The sequence below is a fragment of the Python bivittatus genome, unplaced genomic scaffold, assembly GCF_059951505.1.
Source record: "Python bivittatus isolate LINGU-HERP-01145 unplaced genomic scaffold, Pbiv_v1 ctg000080_np1212, whole genome shotgun sequence".
In the NCBI taxonomy this organism is placed as follows: domain Eukaryota; kingdom Metazoa; phylum Chordata; class Lepidosauria; order Squamata; family Pythonidae; genus Python; species Python bivittatus.
The window spans coordinates 45,330,448-45,346,780 of record NW_028277035.1 but is presented as its reverse complement, the minus strand read 5'-3'; the positions used below and the strand labels follow the sequence as shown (position 1 = coordinate 45,346,780).

Sequence of the window (16,333 nt, the reverse complement as noted above, 5' to 3'; positions counted from 1 at the left end):
AACTTTCATCCCGTTTTACTTTTGATCGGGAGAGGTTACCAGAAAGAGGAATGGAGTGGTTTCTTATTGCTTTGCTGCAGCTTTCCCAGACAGTTTATTCTTTGAGTATTCCATTTCACTATTTTTTATTTGAGTTTGAGAATCTACGGTATCAAGTTTCTTTGATCAGTTTCTTAAGGTCATAGAGATAATTTGAGTAGAAAAGAAGGTGCTTTTGGAAGCACATTTCCCACCATTTGGAAGCAGGAGCTGCACAAAAATTTTAATATTATTGAAATAGGCTTACAATAGTTTATTTTAAAAAATCATTCCCAACCCAAGAAAAAAAGTACAATGTGATATTACTCACAGGTAGACATGATTTCACCTATTTTGTATTAGTCCTGCCCATTGCGGCCCTTATTTCCTCAACCCCCATGATAAGTGAACCTGTCAGTTGCTAACATTCTACAGACGTTCTGGCAAACATTTTTTTGCTCCCCAGTGCAAAATTACAATAGAGAGGTGTCCGGCACATTATGTAACTGATGGATTCCATTTAATTTGCTGATCATAAGTTAAATGAGCCTCACTTATATCAGTTCAGTGAGAAGTTGGAAATCATTTTGACATTGGAGTATTGAATAGTATATAGCATTGTTCAAAATTCAGAGTTGAAGAAAAGTGTTGCCAAATCACTGGTTTGCTCATTTTAGGGAAAAAAATTGTTTCAGATGCAGGTAAGCTAATTCTTTTCTTTTGGATTGTCCCTTCTACCATTCTAACACTGTGAACACCATTCTAACACTGTGAATGATACAGTGTTTGCTGATCTATTATGCAATATCAAAAGAATAGCACAGGGTTTGTTAGCATGCAGTTTTTTACAGGAACTTTATAGAATGTTAGTTTTTAATCCTTTTGAGGAGGAGGTTTCATATATATAAATACAAACATGTGAAAAAGTATACCTCACTGAAATTTGTGACTTTTTCAATGTATTTCAACATACAGCTATTTGTATAATATAGCAAATATCATGCACCGTTTACATTTTATAGAGCATTGTGTAATTTAAATAAACATACATGCAAATTTTGCATGTGGAAAAAGTAAGTACACCCCTACATTTCTCACTGCCTCAAATACCTAAAATTAGAATCAGGTGGAATTGCTAAGTCAAAGCCCTGATCAAAATTCTATCCAGATGCTGTGGGGTGATTTGAAACAGGCTGTACATGCAAATAAAATCAAGATATAATATTGATATGTCCACATATGTTAAAAAAGAAAAAAACTTTACACGGGGTGTACTTACTTTTTCACATGACTATAGCTTTATTAAATTGCTGTTTAGCCAAGGACAATGTTGAAATAGTTTTGTTGTTTAGTCGTTAAGTCGTGTCCGACTCTTCGTGACCCCATGAACCATATTGCGCCAGGCCTTCCTGTCCTTCACTGCCTCCCTGAGTTTGCTCAGTTTCATGCTCATTGCTTCAGTGATGCTATCTAACCATCTCATCCTCTGCCGTCCTCTTCTCCTTTTACCTTCAATCTTTCCCAGCATCAGGGTCTTCTCCAAAGAGATCTCTCTTCGCATTAGGTGACCAAAGTATCTGAGCTTGAGCTTCATTATCGATCCTTCCAATGAGCAATCAGGGTTGATTTCCTTTAAGATTGACTGGTTTGACCTCCTAGCAGTCCAGGGGACTCTCAAGAGTCTTCTCCAGCACCACAGTTCAAAGGCATCAATTCTTCGGCGCTCAGCCTTCTTTATGGTCCACAGCCTTCTTTATGGTCTTCACAGCCATACATTACTACTGGATGAAATAGTTTAGGAAATCTGATCTATAATTTATACAAACCTCTTCATAGAAAGCCATACAGAACCTCTAAAAAAATGCTTCATTTTATTCCTAGGAAGCATCTATCATTTCAGAATCTACAAGAACATATAGAACAATTATTAGCAGAAAATGCCAGCTCAGAAGATGGTCAAGGTAGGTATCTATTTGTTAACTATGTTAAGGAGGCAGAATACCATCTTATGAAAATTGAACCTGGTCTTTCTTTTGATCCTATATGGCAGCATTTCTCAAAGCGTGGGTCACAAGAAATAGCTGGCGGTCTTACTAGTTTGGTACAAAATATGCTGAATGCAAAGCATCAAGAAAGTTTCAGAAATCTGTAGGAAGCTTGAGTATTATTTTTTGTTTTTCAACAAGTTGTGTTTCCCTTTCAAAGGAAGAGTAATTATGTCTGGAAGGCAGGCAGCTTCTATGCAAAGCTGACCATCTGACTTGATCCTCACTCTGCAAGGAAGGGAGAAGGGACTAAAATGCTGTAGTAAGGAGGAAATTGAAAAAGTGTGGAGAGGGATTTACATGCAATAAACACCAGTAGAATTCTTGATGCTCTCTGAGCTTGGTTGTTTGCAGATGTTTCAGGGCACTATTGATGTTACTTAGTTGAGTAATGAAACATCTGCAAGCAAACAACCAAGTTCAGAGAGCACTTAGAACTTCACAGTTCAACCTTGAGCTACAGATATTCCAATCTATTGGAATAAAGCTGCAAGAGAAAGAGAAGATGGGTTATGACTGTTATCTTATAGCCTCCAGAATTTTGCAAGCTACAGCATTTTAAGAGCACTTTAAGAGAAGCTGATTTCAGGGAAGGAAACAGCCTTGGTGAATGAGGGTGGGTGCCTTATGAAACCCAGATTTCAGGAATTATGCATTATCATTGTTTTTGTTTTGCTTATTTCTGTTGAAATTGTTTTATTTTATAAAGTTAAAGGCTTTTATCATTGCTTTTTTTGATATATAGGATAAAATGTAATGGTTAAAGTAGGTGCTATATTTCTTGCCCAATCCCAGTTAAATTATTAGTTTTATGTATGGAAGGGGCAGCACACATTCATTTATCATTTATTACAAAGTTTGAGAACCCCTGATATATGGAGAACTGATGCAGTGACCTGCAGTACATCTGTTAATCACTTTAACACTTATGTTTCCAATAGGAAACAGAGGCTGTTGCTTTGAATAAATACATTTGAAGCAGCTTATGCAGAAGATTTGCTTTAGTAAATTTCCAAAATCTGTCATTCATTGTAAAATGTTCTCCTTTCTTCCATGTACTTTTCCTTGCAATGTAAATCCTGTATTTTTATTCAAAGATATTTATGGAATTGTAAGTGTTAAGTTGCTTGGTATAGTCTTTTTCATAGGCTGCAAAGTCTTCCTTTTATACATTTATAAAAAATAAACATTACATAATTATATTTTATGAAAAATAAGCATTTTTTAAATATTTTATACATCAACATTTACAGTTCTCTTTGGGTGTGCTAAAATGGTTCCAGTAATTAAACATGGTCCTGATATTTTGATATTGTCTAAGTAATTTTGTGAGCAGTGGAAAATGAAGTTCAGTTTTGGGAGAGTCACTATCAGGCAGTGGCAGCAATACTGGGTGGTAGTAGTAAACTCAGTAAGGCAGGTTCCTGTGCTCTGATAACATGTCGTAAGTGTATAATTTTAGTTTATAATCCCTCTTTTGGAGTTTATGGAACATGTTAGTAAATGCCAACTAAGGACTAAAGAAACAGTTTTTAGAAATATTCTCAGATTCAATAGGTGACAAGGATAATCATAGTTACAATTTTCATTGTCTCTTTGTAAAAAATAAGTTGAACATTTCTTTGTGTATCCTTTTTTGAGTAATGCAAAATTTTCAGTGATAGATTTATTGTTATTTCTATTACAATATAAAATATAGTTATTAATTGTACTATTTCCTTTTAAAAAATTATTTCTTCTAGGAAATTGCAAATGTATTGCCTATCATTGCATTCCTTGTTGATTTCCAGTCCTTTCTCATTATTCTTCCTGCAACTTTGTTTCAGATCAAATTGTAGATGGCAGACTTGGTCCTTCAACTGTAGTGCTGGATCATACCAGTGGTTTTGAGGGGCTCCTGCTAGTAGATGATGATCTACTTGGAGTGAGTGTGAAATATTTAATTTGATAATTATAATCCTTGCAGATATGGGAAAAAAAACCTTTCCTTCATAGGTAAATTATTTGTCAGTATTAATATGGGTTAACATTAACTTGAGCTCCCATGTAACAAAAAAAACGTAACTGTAGCTTTCCATTCTAATTTAAAATAAAGGCTCTTGTTCCTTTTTTGCCCGCTACTAGTGTTAAAATTTCACATCCAAAAAGTTTTGCCTGCTGCAGATGTAATCAATTAGTATGATATCCTTGGTGTAATTATGGCTTGGGTACATAAATTTGCAGAGGTAACTGCCAACCATTGATCAATAAGCCCATTTGGCAGGAAAAAAGCATGAGACAGCTGAAATAAGTGGACATAATCAATTGGTGCATAAAACTCACCGGTGGTCAAAACTTTTTGGTTGGCAAAAATGGAACAGGAGCCAAAATAAATGCTAACTGTTTTATTTTTGTACTTTAAGTTTTTAAGTTAACTGCATGTTAAAGAGGATGGTTTGAACATTATTAACTGTGGTTAATGCAGAGCTAGAATTGCACTTGCATTGTCTCTTGGGGCTTGTAGAAGATGTGTTTTATCTAGAGAAAATGAAACAGGTGCTTCCTCCTGATTACAATAACATTCTGTCAAGTTTTCATTATAATACCCCTTCCTTTGTATTGTCAAAGGCTTTCACGGCCGGAATACAATGGCTGGTGTGGGTCTTCCGGGCTGTGTGGCCGTGTTCTGGAAGTTTTGTTTCCTAACGTTTCGCCAGCATCTGTGACCGGCATCTTCAGAGAGCAGGAGCACAGACAGGAGCAGTTCTCTCTGTGCCCAGGATGATGTGACCCTTTTGTGCGTATTTATAGAGATCTGGGGGATTGGGGGTGTGTGTGTGGGGGCTAGGGGGTGTGGGGGGGATGTGGGGTTTGGGTTAATGAGTGGCTGCTTGTTTTGGTGTCAGCATCTGTGTGTATCTTCCTGGGGATTAGGCAGGGTTTTTTCTTCTATTGAATTGTTAATGAGGGGCTGTTGGGGGTGATTAGCAAGTTCATTGTGTGAACTGTTCACATGTCCTGGTGGTTGAGCTGAGTTCGTTGACCTTTTGCAGGCTGTATTTTTCAGGATTGGTAGCCAGGTTTTGTTGATTTTTAGACTCTCGTCTTTTTTATTGAAGCTGTGCTGGTGTTTGTGAATCTCAATGGCTTCCCGGTGTAGCCTGGTATAGTGGCTGTTGGTGTTGTCCAGTATCTCTGTGTTTTCAAATAGGATTTTGTGTCCAGTGTGCTTGAGAGCATGTTCAGCTACTGCAGATTTTTCTGGTTGCTGTAGTCTTCAGTGTCTTTCGTGTTCTTTTATCCTGGTATGGATGCTGCGTTTTGTGGTCCCGATGTATACTTGCCCGCAGCTGCATGGTATGCAGTATACTCCTGCGGCGGTGAGGGGATCCCTTTTGTCTTTTGCTGATTTTAGCACTTCTTGTATTTTTCTGGTGGGTCTGAAGATTGTTTGGACCCCCCCACCACACACCCCCAATCCCCCCCCCCTCAGATCTCTATAAATACCCATAACAGGGTCACATCATCCTGGGCACAGAGAGAACTGCTCCTGTCTGTGCTCCTGCTCTCTGAAGATGCCGGTCACAGATGCTGGCGAAACATTAGGAAACACAACTTCCAGAACACGGCCACACAGCCCGGAGGACCCACACTAGCCACCCCTTCCTTTGTTACTGTTATTCTTTATCTGATTATCTTACTAGCATGCTTATTCTGGAAAATGTTCCATATCTGCCATCTATTTTATGGTGCTCCCTGTTATTCCTTCATTAAGCTATTTACTTTGTGTGTTGCCTTTCCATCCCATTAGCATAAGATAGCTAGCAATAATAAAAAATAAATTATTTTACTTAGTAAAATAATTAAAATTCAATTTAAAATTAGATAATCCTAAAATCATAATTAACAAATTCAAAGGCATAGCCAACTTAAAGAGTTAAGCAGAACTCCTTTTCTGAAGGTGGAATATTTGCTTTGGGATATCCTGTTCAATATTGACTGCATATTATTATTACTGTATTATTATTATTATTATTATTATTATTATTATTATTATTATTATTATTATTTTAGGGCCACAAGACTCCAAAAAGACTCTGGGCAGCTTACAAAATATCAAATATATAATTAAAATACAGTCAAAAACATAAAAAACCTTACTGCCTAGACAAGACAATAATAATAATCATAAAAAAACATAATAGGGGTTTCGCTAACACACTAAAAGCAAAGGAGCTGTGACAGAGAAGGCATGTTTCTTTAATCCCACAAAATGACAGCGTTTAATTGAAGAAACCTGGAACACACCCACTCTGCCTGAATGTATTAGGCAGTCAGAAACAACTGGAGACAGGCAGATATTCTTTGCTGCTCTTCATTTAAACTGTTTTCTGTATTAGTGTTCTTTTCAGCTATTACTCTTTTTTCCCATTCCATTGGAGAATTAGTTTCTACTGTTTGTATGTGCTGCTGACAATCTTTTTGTGTACTTGGAACAATAGAGGTTTTATTTAAGAGTTTTTCTTGCCACTGCATGTTGCTCACTAGATTCAGTTTCTTAGCTGAGGAAGAATAGACAGACCACCTCTCTGTTGAACCTATCAGCCAGTGTAGTTATGCACCACTTATATTACCAATCCAGGCAGTTTCCAAAGCTGCCCTAAAAACAGAAGATGTTATCATTCTGCCTTTATAAAGGTCATTTATTACTCTTGCTTTTGCTGTCAGTTGTTACAGTCATCATATGCTGAACCATCTACATCCACCTGTATTTTATCATCCTTTCTGATACTTTATCTTTTAGGCTATTAGTTCATACTGATTCTTAACCCATTCACATAACTCAGTTGGTGGATTGTAGTCCAATACAGGTTGTGCCATCTCCAGAGCTAGCTTTCTCACTAGGTATTTGTTTGGAAGAAATGTGAGCAGAAGGCATTATGTGGACATACATGTCTTCATTACTCTTGCATCATACTTGCATATCTCCTGATGTAGGTCCTTGGAAGTGACACAATACTTTAACTTTTTTTCTCCTGAAATGAAGTACAGTGAAACCCTTGTGACAATCTTTTTCTTTGTTTCTTGAATTAGGTGATTGGGCATAGTAACTTTGGTTCTATTAGAGCTACTACCTGTGTGTATAAAGGTAAGAAAAAAGTAGGGCAACCACAGTACTGGTTCAAGTAGGAAGACAGTTGTAGCAAAAAAAAAAAAAATTAAGATGAGAATTTATTCTCTGACTTTAATTTTTGAGTTACAGATGTATTAGTTATTCTGCAAAAAATGCTTGACATTGAAGAACTGCTACCCAAAAAATGATTTGTTATTGTACAGCTAATAAATAATGCTTATCAATAAATTAGAGATATTGGAAAAGGAAGAATGGATTCACCCTTTTGAATTCCTTTGGATGCTGAACCTTTGGAATTCTTTAAGTGTTTGTGATAGTTGACAAGTAATTGCAGTCTATACCATGTAACTGGAACTTTGCTGCATGTCACTTACATTCTCTTTTAGGTAAATGGATCTATGAGGTACTGATTTCATCCCAAGGTCTCATGCAAATTGGCTGGTGCACTCTCAATTGTCGGTTTAATCAAGAGGTAATTGCCTATATAGTATTGCCACTCTTTCTAAATATTATTAAACAAATTCTTGTTGTATTTCACAGTCTGGGAGAGTTGGGTTATCCTGTATTGAGATCTGTGTGTGTGTGTGTATCCTAATTCTGAGTGACACTAACAATAATTTATGGAAAAAGAGAAGCATCATCATAACAAAATATTTAAAAAACATTAATGACAAGTGATGGAATATTCCAGTTTTAAGCTAACTTTTCTACACTTCTCATGCTTGTGAAGGGAAATACTAAGTTAAAGCCTTAAACTTATTTTAAGCATCTCACCTCTTTCTTGTAGTGATACTGACAAGAGATTTTTGAAAAAGCATGGTATGAGAATGCAGAGTGTTGTAGTGATCCAAATATTTTTGGTTAAAGTTTGTTCCTGGTTCTTACTTTATACAGGAAGGAGTTGGAGACACACCAGATTCATATGCTTATGATGGGAATAGAGTGCGCAAGTGGAATGTGACTACAACCAACTATGGGAAAGTGAGTGTCCCTAATTATTTTATTGTTATTGGAAAGCACTAAGCAAATTGGAAATCTCTTTGAAAATTATGTAGCTTGATTTGAGAATAAGGGACATAGAAATCTGCCTTGTACCTACTGATTAGATATTGGCCATTTTAGCTCAGTAATGTCTCCTCTAACTGAAAACAGTTATTTCCCTCCAGAAGATTGAATCGGGATCCCAGTATCTGAAACACTAAACTATTACTCAGATTTTATTTAGATTTGTTTAGTCATCACATCATTATTTAATAACTGAAATGAACAGACTGGTGTCAGAGGACTAAAGATCAAATGCTTGCTTGCTTATTTATTTATTCATTTAATACCTGCTGCAATCAACCAGACTCTTGGCAGTTTACAGTAATTAAAAGCACAAGACTCTGGGTGGCTCACAAATTATTTAAAAAACAGTATAAAAACAGCAAACCAATACAACAAGTAAAAACAATAAAAAAATATAAAAGGCAGTATAGTCAAGGAGGCCTTTGAAACTGCCTGTTTGACCAATTTGGAAGCAACCTTGAGGCAATATTGTTTACATGTTTTCAGTGCTCCAGCATAAAACCCTTTTCTTTTCTTTTCTTTTCTTCCTCCAGTCTTGGGCAGCAGGAGATATTGTCAGCTGCTTAATAGACCTTGATGAGGGAAACATTTCTTTCTGTTTGTAAGTATCATGTTCAAAATCTCCTGGGTGTCACTACTTATAGCATTCCAACAATATTTCAACATCACATCTCCTAAGTATGTTCACTGAGGACATAAACAATACTGTAACAAGCTTTTTTTTTTCACTTTACCCACAATAGTTCTCTGTAAAACAGAATTCAGTAAGCAGTCTTATCGTGCTGCATTCAGGTTCTGCCACAGAAACTGGAACAGATTATTTTTGGGCAGGAATTTGTATGTTGATAAAATTGATGAAACTATTCCTTCCTTAAGTCCCACATGAAACAGATAAAACATGAATTGATATTAAAGTTAAATTCCAACAGGAAGTAATCCACATGACTGGCAATTCTTATGTGACTCCTGTGAGGCTTCACCGAATAGGACCCTGTGTGTAAGAAGCAGATCTTATTTACTGTAGTTATCTATAGTACTGTATAATCTAAAATGAGAGAAATGTAGCTATATAGCAGAAATGTTCACTGGAATACTGTATGTGAAGAGCAGTGATAGGCAACATTTTTGTGATCAGGAAGCACACTTTTAAAAGTATGGCTTTATTTGATTTATGGGTGTACAGGAGACATGACTGGTGATTTCATTAGAGTTGGTGAGCTAAATTTTTTGGCCTGTATGTATTGGTTTTCAGGGTCAGGTTTTAAAGATGCAAAGTGGGTACCTTTAGCTTTGCAGAGGCACAAACCCCTTTTGTCCTTTAACTTTGTCATGGGAAAAAATACCTAAACTTTTTCTAAGCATTATACAAGATTAAAAGACAAGGCTTCTGGTCCATAATCTTATGGACTTAATAAAAAAAGGAAAAAGGAAGTGAAAAGCAAGCAAATTTAGGTATGTGGTCTAATCTTAACAGTATAATCTGATGACGATAGTTCTACCTTCCTTTAAATACATGCACATATGCCACTGTACAGCTCTTAGGAAATCTGATATACTTGATGCAGCAATTAAAAATACCATGGATTCTCCTAATACAAAACCCTCATCTTATTAATATTGAGAAAACTAAAAATTAAGCAATGGTCTAAATGGATTGTTTTGACAGTTGTGTCAATTGATTAATTTTATGACCAGTGTTGCTTGTTCTTCTGGCACCTGTGCTTCTATGGAGAAAATAGCATAGGTCTGAATCATTTAGTGGCATTCTGAGGCCGAATAGAGTCGTAGGGCTTTGGCAAGAACTTACTTTTGCAGATAAAATCCAGGTCCTGGGTCATAGCAACGGGTGAGCAAATTCTGCCCTTAGGCTTCAGAATCTGTTTTATATTTCTTGTTTGCATTGGCAGAGGAGAAAGTACACGGCTCTGAGTACTTCTGCACTTTTCTTGTGACTGCCATGTAAATCTTTTACATGTTGAATAAATTGTATAAACTCTTTAAAGACTTTCTTTCATTTGTTTCCTTCAGGAATGGTGTGTCTCTGGGGACTGCTTTTGATAACATTTCAAGAGGCTCTGGCATGGCCTATTTCCCTGCCATCAGTCTGTCATTCAAGGAATCCGTTGCTTTTAATTTTGGCAGCCGCCCACTCCGATATCCTTTAACCGAAATTTTAGTCAAACAGTGGAAAAATTCTTTGTGAGAAATGTCAGTATCTAAAATGTATTATTTTCCCTTACTCATATTCACTTTAGCTTTTCAGTGATCAATTGATTCTTACAATTATAATACCTAGGGGAAAAAAAACTTTCTAAGTACATCTTCAACATATTTTACTTTTTTACTGAGTAACATAAGTAAAATATGTTGGATAAAAACAATCCCATAAGGTTTGTGCTTTACTCGAGGAACACCTCATAGTTTGTAATTGAGTTGAGATTTGGACAGGGGATTTCAGTTTGTGCTTTTGATTAATATGCTGTACTAGATTTTTTTTTCTGCTCTATGTGAAATTTTAAGAAAAGAACAGTGAATAGAAAGGATAAAGGTAAAATTAATTCTATTTGCATAGTAGTGCCAAGTTAAATTATTTACACTTCCAGTAGGTGAACTGAAACATATTCTGAACTGAAATATTGTTTAGAATTCAACTTTTCTGAACTCAATAGTATAATAAAATAATATATAAGGGGAAAATGTGCCTCAAAGGCATATATCAAAAAAATAAAATATATTATATATAAAAATTGCAAAATGTGACCAGAAGTACACATGAAAAGGTCTGCTTCTGTGGATTAAAAATGATTAATTGGGCTGAATGAAGCAAACATAAAATTGGGGAAAATGAGAACTTGAGAAAAATATATAGATTATGGATTTGTCCACCCCTAGGGAGTGTTCTCATATCATATTTGATGCATGTTATTTCACAAGTGTAATGCGGGATAGATAAAAGGCTTCCTAGGAGGATAGCTGAAGCCAAAAAGCAAGATCTCTAGAGCAAGAGTGGGCAACCCCAGAATCATATTTGGCCCTTGAAACCATTTTTGTAAAATCCAGAGCCTCTTTTACCTGCCCTACTGAATTTCAGGTTCCACCATTTGCTCCTTAAGATGGGAAAACACAAACACTATAGTGTGTACTTAAAATAGGCTTGGCAATTGAAAAATAAGAAATTATCTAAAAAGTATCCCGAAAAAACCCTCTGGAAATCCCTCCCTTGCTCACTGCATGAGGCAGTCACGCTTGTAAGGCATCATTGCTCTACTCGCTATGGCATTTGCTCCTCCCCCAGAAAATCAAGTGCTGCTTCTGCCCCTCAACAGACTGCCTGCTTCTGGCCTAGGGATTTAGAAACATTTACTCGAAGAAGTAAATTGCTTTCCAGTATATTTCTTAATAATTCCCTACCTATCCAGTGGAGGGATATCAGCCCTTACAGGATAAACCAACTGCAGATTTGGCGAAAGCTCACAAGCTGCTGGGATACCTCAACAATGTTATTAATATAGGCATAGATGTTTCGGTAAGATCACGTTTTCAGTGTTACATTTATTTAGACATGTTCTACCAAAAATGCATGGACTTAGCTACGCTTATTTTATTTATGTGGGTATAATATATAAATATTTCTGCTCTTCAGTTAAAGCCCTTACAGCTGCCTTCAAAGAATAAAGTAATAGAACACCCATCATAAAACACAGCAAAACTGCATTAACATTCCAGTGTAATAGAAAATATATTATTCTAAAAGGTCTATGCCAAGAAAACTTCCTCTCATGCCTTAAAATGAAAAGAGGACCAGGATAATGTCACGAGAATCTCCTTGAGGAAGGTATCTTTGGTATAAATAGTCTTAGAAATAATTACTCAGAAATGCGTGCCATCATGCTTACTGGAATGTAGTCTAAATTTGGGGTCATATTGGCACTTAAAAGGGGAAAAAGAATAGTCACACCAAACGTGGTAGTTGCCAGTGATGACACAAAGGGAAAGTATCTCTAATTGCTATTCAAACACCAGTTCCCCTTACAAATGCAGTCCGGCCTGGAAACGTTATTCCCAAAAAGCTCAGGAGAAAAAAGGCTGGAGCTAAAAGCTTTCCTGTGGCACTTTGTGCCTTGTCCTTAAGAAAAGTCAGTTCTACTGCATTCCTTCAGGAAATAGAGATCCAGAATAAGACTTGATTCTTAGTGGCTGGGGGTTATCAAGGCATCAGTGTTGTGCCCTTATTGAGGTTACCATGTAACATTCCATTACCTTGAGCCATATAAGTGAGTAGTTGTTTATTCACTGGTCCTATCAGAAACTAAATTGCCGCATTTGACAGTCTACTGTGATGAGGGCAGAAATCTGTGGTTTTGGTCTGTGGCACTACATAATCTGACATTCCCTGAAAGAGATCTATCTAACTGGACGTTGCAATACCCAGAGTGCACACTGAATTTTCACACTATTGATTTCTGCATTCTATCAGTCCCTGTCCACACTATTGTCCCACCTATCACAATTACAGGCACTTTTTAAAAAAAATGGTCATTGTTACACCCCCATGTTGTAAAAAGAATAGAAAAAGTGACTTTTATATTTTGGATATGCATGTGTTGTTGAGAGTGTTCACTGATTGTGTAGAACATTGTCATCTGTTGGAAGCTATATGGCATTCAGGCTGCCTACCAAATCAATATTGCAGCATAATACAGGTAGTCCTCAACTTAGGTCCAGAACTTCTGTCGCTGAAATGTGGTCATTAAGTGAGTCGTGCCTGATTTTATTCCCTTTTTGCTGTGGTTGCTAAGCGAATCTGGCTTCCCTCATTGACTTTGCTTGTTAGAAGCCCCCTGGGAAGGTCGCAAATGGTGATCACATGACCCTGGTACACTGCATCCATCGTAAATACATGCCAGTTGCCAAGTGCCCAAATTTTGATCATGTGACCATGGGGATGCTGCAACTGTTGTAAGTGCAAGGACTGGTTGTAAGTCACTTTTTTCAGTGCTGTCCTAACTTTGAATGGTTGTTAAATAAATAGTCATAAGTCGAGGACTACCTGTACTATGACAATGAAGCTTTGTACCTACAGAAGTGTGTATCAAAAATTAAAATGCTATAAAGCTGCAGGCTCTGAGGAACTACATTTGGAGTTTGAAATATTAGTGAGGTGAAAGAGAAATGTCTGAGGCTTTTTTGGAGGGTGGGGGCTATTGGGGAAGCATGCTGCCATCCTATATCTGTGAAATCTAGTAAAATGAAAAAATAAAATATCTATTCCATTTATATAGCTATCCATCTCACAAAAGAACTCTGGGTGGCTTACAGCAGGATAAAACAATACAGAACATAAAGTAAAACAATACACACAACAGTCGAGAGACTAAACCAGTCTAAACAACGTAGCACATCACAGGCTCCCACTAACACTCTAACCCTCATGCCTGGGAACACAACCATAATCATAACAGCCTTCTGAAAAGCTGGCTGCATTTGCACCAATCTAATCTCAGGGGGAATAGTGTTCCATAAGGCAAGGGCAGCAGCTGAAAAATCCTGCTTCCTGGGTCCTATAAGATGCTTTGGCTGACAGGACCCTGCTGGATCTAAGGAGGTGGTGCCACAAATAACCTGACCCTTAAATTGCACCTGGAAGCACACTGGCAACCAGTGCAGGCTTGTGGAGAAAAAGTTGTAACAGGCACACACCAAGGCCATTCATAACTGCCTGCTCTGGTGCATTCTGCACCAGCTGCAGCTTCCAGATGCTTTTCAAGGCCAGGCCCTTGTAGAATGCACTGTAGTAATCCACTTAGGAGATTAAAGTGTAAGTGACCTTGAGTGGAATCTTCTGGTCCAAGAAAGGGCACAATTGGTGCACAAGATGAATTTGTGTGAAGCCCCTCCTGGCCACAGTTACTACCTGTTCCTCAAATGGGAGCTGTGAGTCCAGGAGGGCCCCCAGGTTGCACACTGGTAGTGTTTGGGGCAGCGCAACCCCATCTGGAACCAGAGACAGCAAATCCTTGGATCCAGGGGCCCCTAAAACCCACAGCCACTCAGACTTGCTGGGGTTGAGCTGAAGCCTGTTCTTCCCCATCCAGACCCCCACAGCTTCTGGACACTGAGACAGAACCTCCATTGCATCATTTGGTCAGTCGGGAGGAAATGTAAAGCTGGGTATCGTGTTATGCTGTATGTAATAATAGTGTTATCTGTCCTTCCCCTGCAAACAGCAACTAATGAACAGCATTAGGGGCTAGGGAATTACTGAGCATAATGAAATTATAGCACATGGTTCTTTATAGTAACCTTTCCCGATTTGGCATCTTCCAGGTGTATTGGGACTACAGTGCCCAAGTATTTCAAACGGGAGTGTTAGCAACAACTGTATAGTGTCTAGATAATGCCAGATTTGATAGGATGATAGTGAACTTGTGGCCTTTCTGAGGAACTAGCATGTATTTCTGAACTAGAGACCTGTTCAAGGATTTCCTTAAGGAAAAATATTCTTGTAAATTAAGGATCTGCTTAAAAATTTGTGTAATCCTGAGTTTTCTATTTCAGGAAGGGAAGCTGGTAGAAAGAGACTCTTCTACTTGGCAACTCCAAGGGGAACCAACAATACTCATCACCCTGGCACACATTTTTAACAATTTTGCCCCTCTTATGGTGAGTTTCCTCAATCTATATCTCAAGATTGCTTTCAGTGTAGTATTTGCTACCTAATGTAGTAGCAGACTTGTTTTATTCAGTTGCAGAGATCATGAACTTTTTCTTTATCAGCACATTCACAGTATTCAGCAACAAGATCCCTAAGCACAAGACACAGAAGGTTGCATTTTTCTAAGTCATTCCACTGGTCTATTATATCTCCAAAGATAAGCAACATAGAGACCTCCAGATATTTTGGATATCAATATCCATAAATTCCAGACATCATAACTAATTTATTTATTTATATTTCAAATTTAGATATCGCCCATCTCACGAAAAAGTGACTCTCGGCAGTTCATGTCAGGGATTGTAATAGTTTGACATGTAAAGAACACAAATTTGCCTTCCCCATCTACACGTATTATTAGTACTTCGTCATGATTTTAGACATGAGTCTTTTCTAGTTCCATGTGGATTTGCTACAGATTAAACCTTAGAACACGGTCTCTGCCACTGAATTTGTACTGTTTCCAATCAATGCTTGAATTAGTGGGATCAAGAAGAGATCAGGTTCTCTTACCTTTAATGGTGGCCTTTGACCTGCTTTTTAGAAGGTTGCGGGGAGTACAATTCAGCTAAAATTGGGGTGAGCTGTAAGGTTCCAAACATAATTTTGGATTTTATTTACTCTTCCTACCTATAATTTGAGCTCTGTTGCCAGCCAGTTTCTTTCTGAAAAAAGAAGCAGACTTTGTGAAGTTATCAAATTTACTTTGTGCTTTATGTATGAGGAGCCTAAATAGACAAAGAGGAGCAGTTCTATTATATATTTATTAGTTAAGAAGATCCCCACCCTCCACCTTCCAACGGTAACACAAAAACTCCCCTCTCCAGCTTCCAGAAAGGAATTACAGCTTGTTCATCAGCAGAAGGGCTGCATTCTGCCATGTGCCACAACGAGCTGTATGTTTTCTCCTTGTGAATAGGTCTGTTGGCTAGGAAAGGAACAGTGTCCTTTACAAAAGTTGTATAAGCATCTGGAACATTGTAAGGGAAGTATGTACTTTCTCAGAAATATGGCACTTCCTGAGGAAGACAATGATCTGTGGAGCAGATTGCACCTGCAGTTCTCATGACATCTCAGGATTTTTTTTTTTAAAGAACTTTCACAGCACTGCAGCGTGGGTGGTGGCGTTCTTGTATCATTACTGGTTTTGTCTGTATGGTGGTCATTCTCAGTTCTGCTACTTTAAGGACTCTTTTTGTACAGTGCAAAGTGTACTTAGTGGAAGATGTGCTCATGAGTTTCCTGCTTGGCATCTTGGAAGGGGGAGGAGCTGTAGAAGCACATCCTCTTATTCAGCAGTTACTGGATCTTATGTGGCTTCTCATGGAGGTGAGTTGCATTAAGTCTTTTGACTGCCTTTTAATAATTCTGGGC

The 16,333-nt window shown here is 37.5% G+C and overlaps 1 protein-coding gene across 4 annotated transcripts in view; it reads left to right on the top strand.

The window, feature by feature from the left end:
- Window positions 1–16,333, top strand: part of RNF123 (ring finger protein 123) — a 112,032-nt gene that overhangs the window by 6,447 nt on the left and 89,252 nt on the right. For all 4 annotated transcript variants that reach the window (XM_088133975.1, XM_088133977.1, XM_088133976.1 and 1 more), the window contains exons 4-13: window positions 1,900–1,979; window positions 3,890–3,987; window positions 7,137–7,191; window positions 7,563–7,648; window positions 8,071–8,157; window positions 8,778–8,845; window positions 10,273–10,398; window positions 11,656–11,770; window positions 14,803–14,907; window positions 16,163–16,288. In XM_088133975.1, coding sequence (XP_087990101.1) covers window positions 1,900–1,979; window positions 3,890–3,987; window positions 7,137–7,191; window positions 7,563–7,648; window positions 8,071–8,157; window positions 8,778–8,845; window positions 10,273–10,398; window positions 11,656–11,770; window positions 14,803–14,907; window positions 16,163–16,288 — 946 coding nt within the window. The remainder of the gene's footprint in view (window positions 1–1,899; window positions 1,980–3,889; window positions 3,988–7,136; window positions 7,192–7,562; window positions 7,649–8,070; window positions 8,158–8,777; window positions 8,846–10,272; window positions 10,399–11,655; window positions 11,771–14,802; window positions 14,908–16,162; window positions 16,289–16,333) is intronic.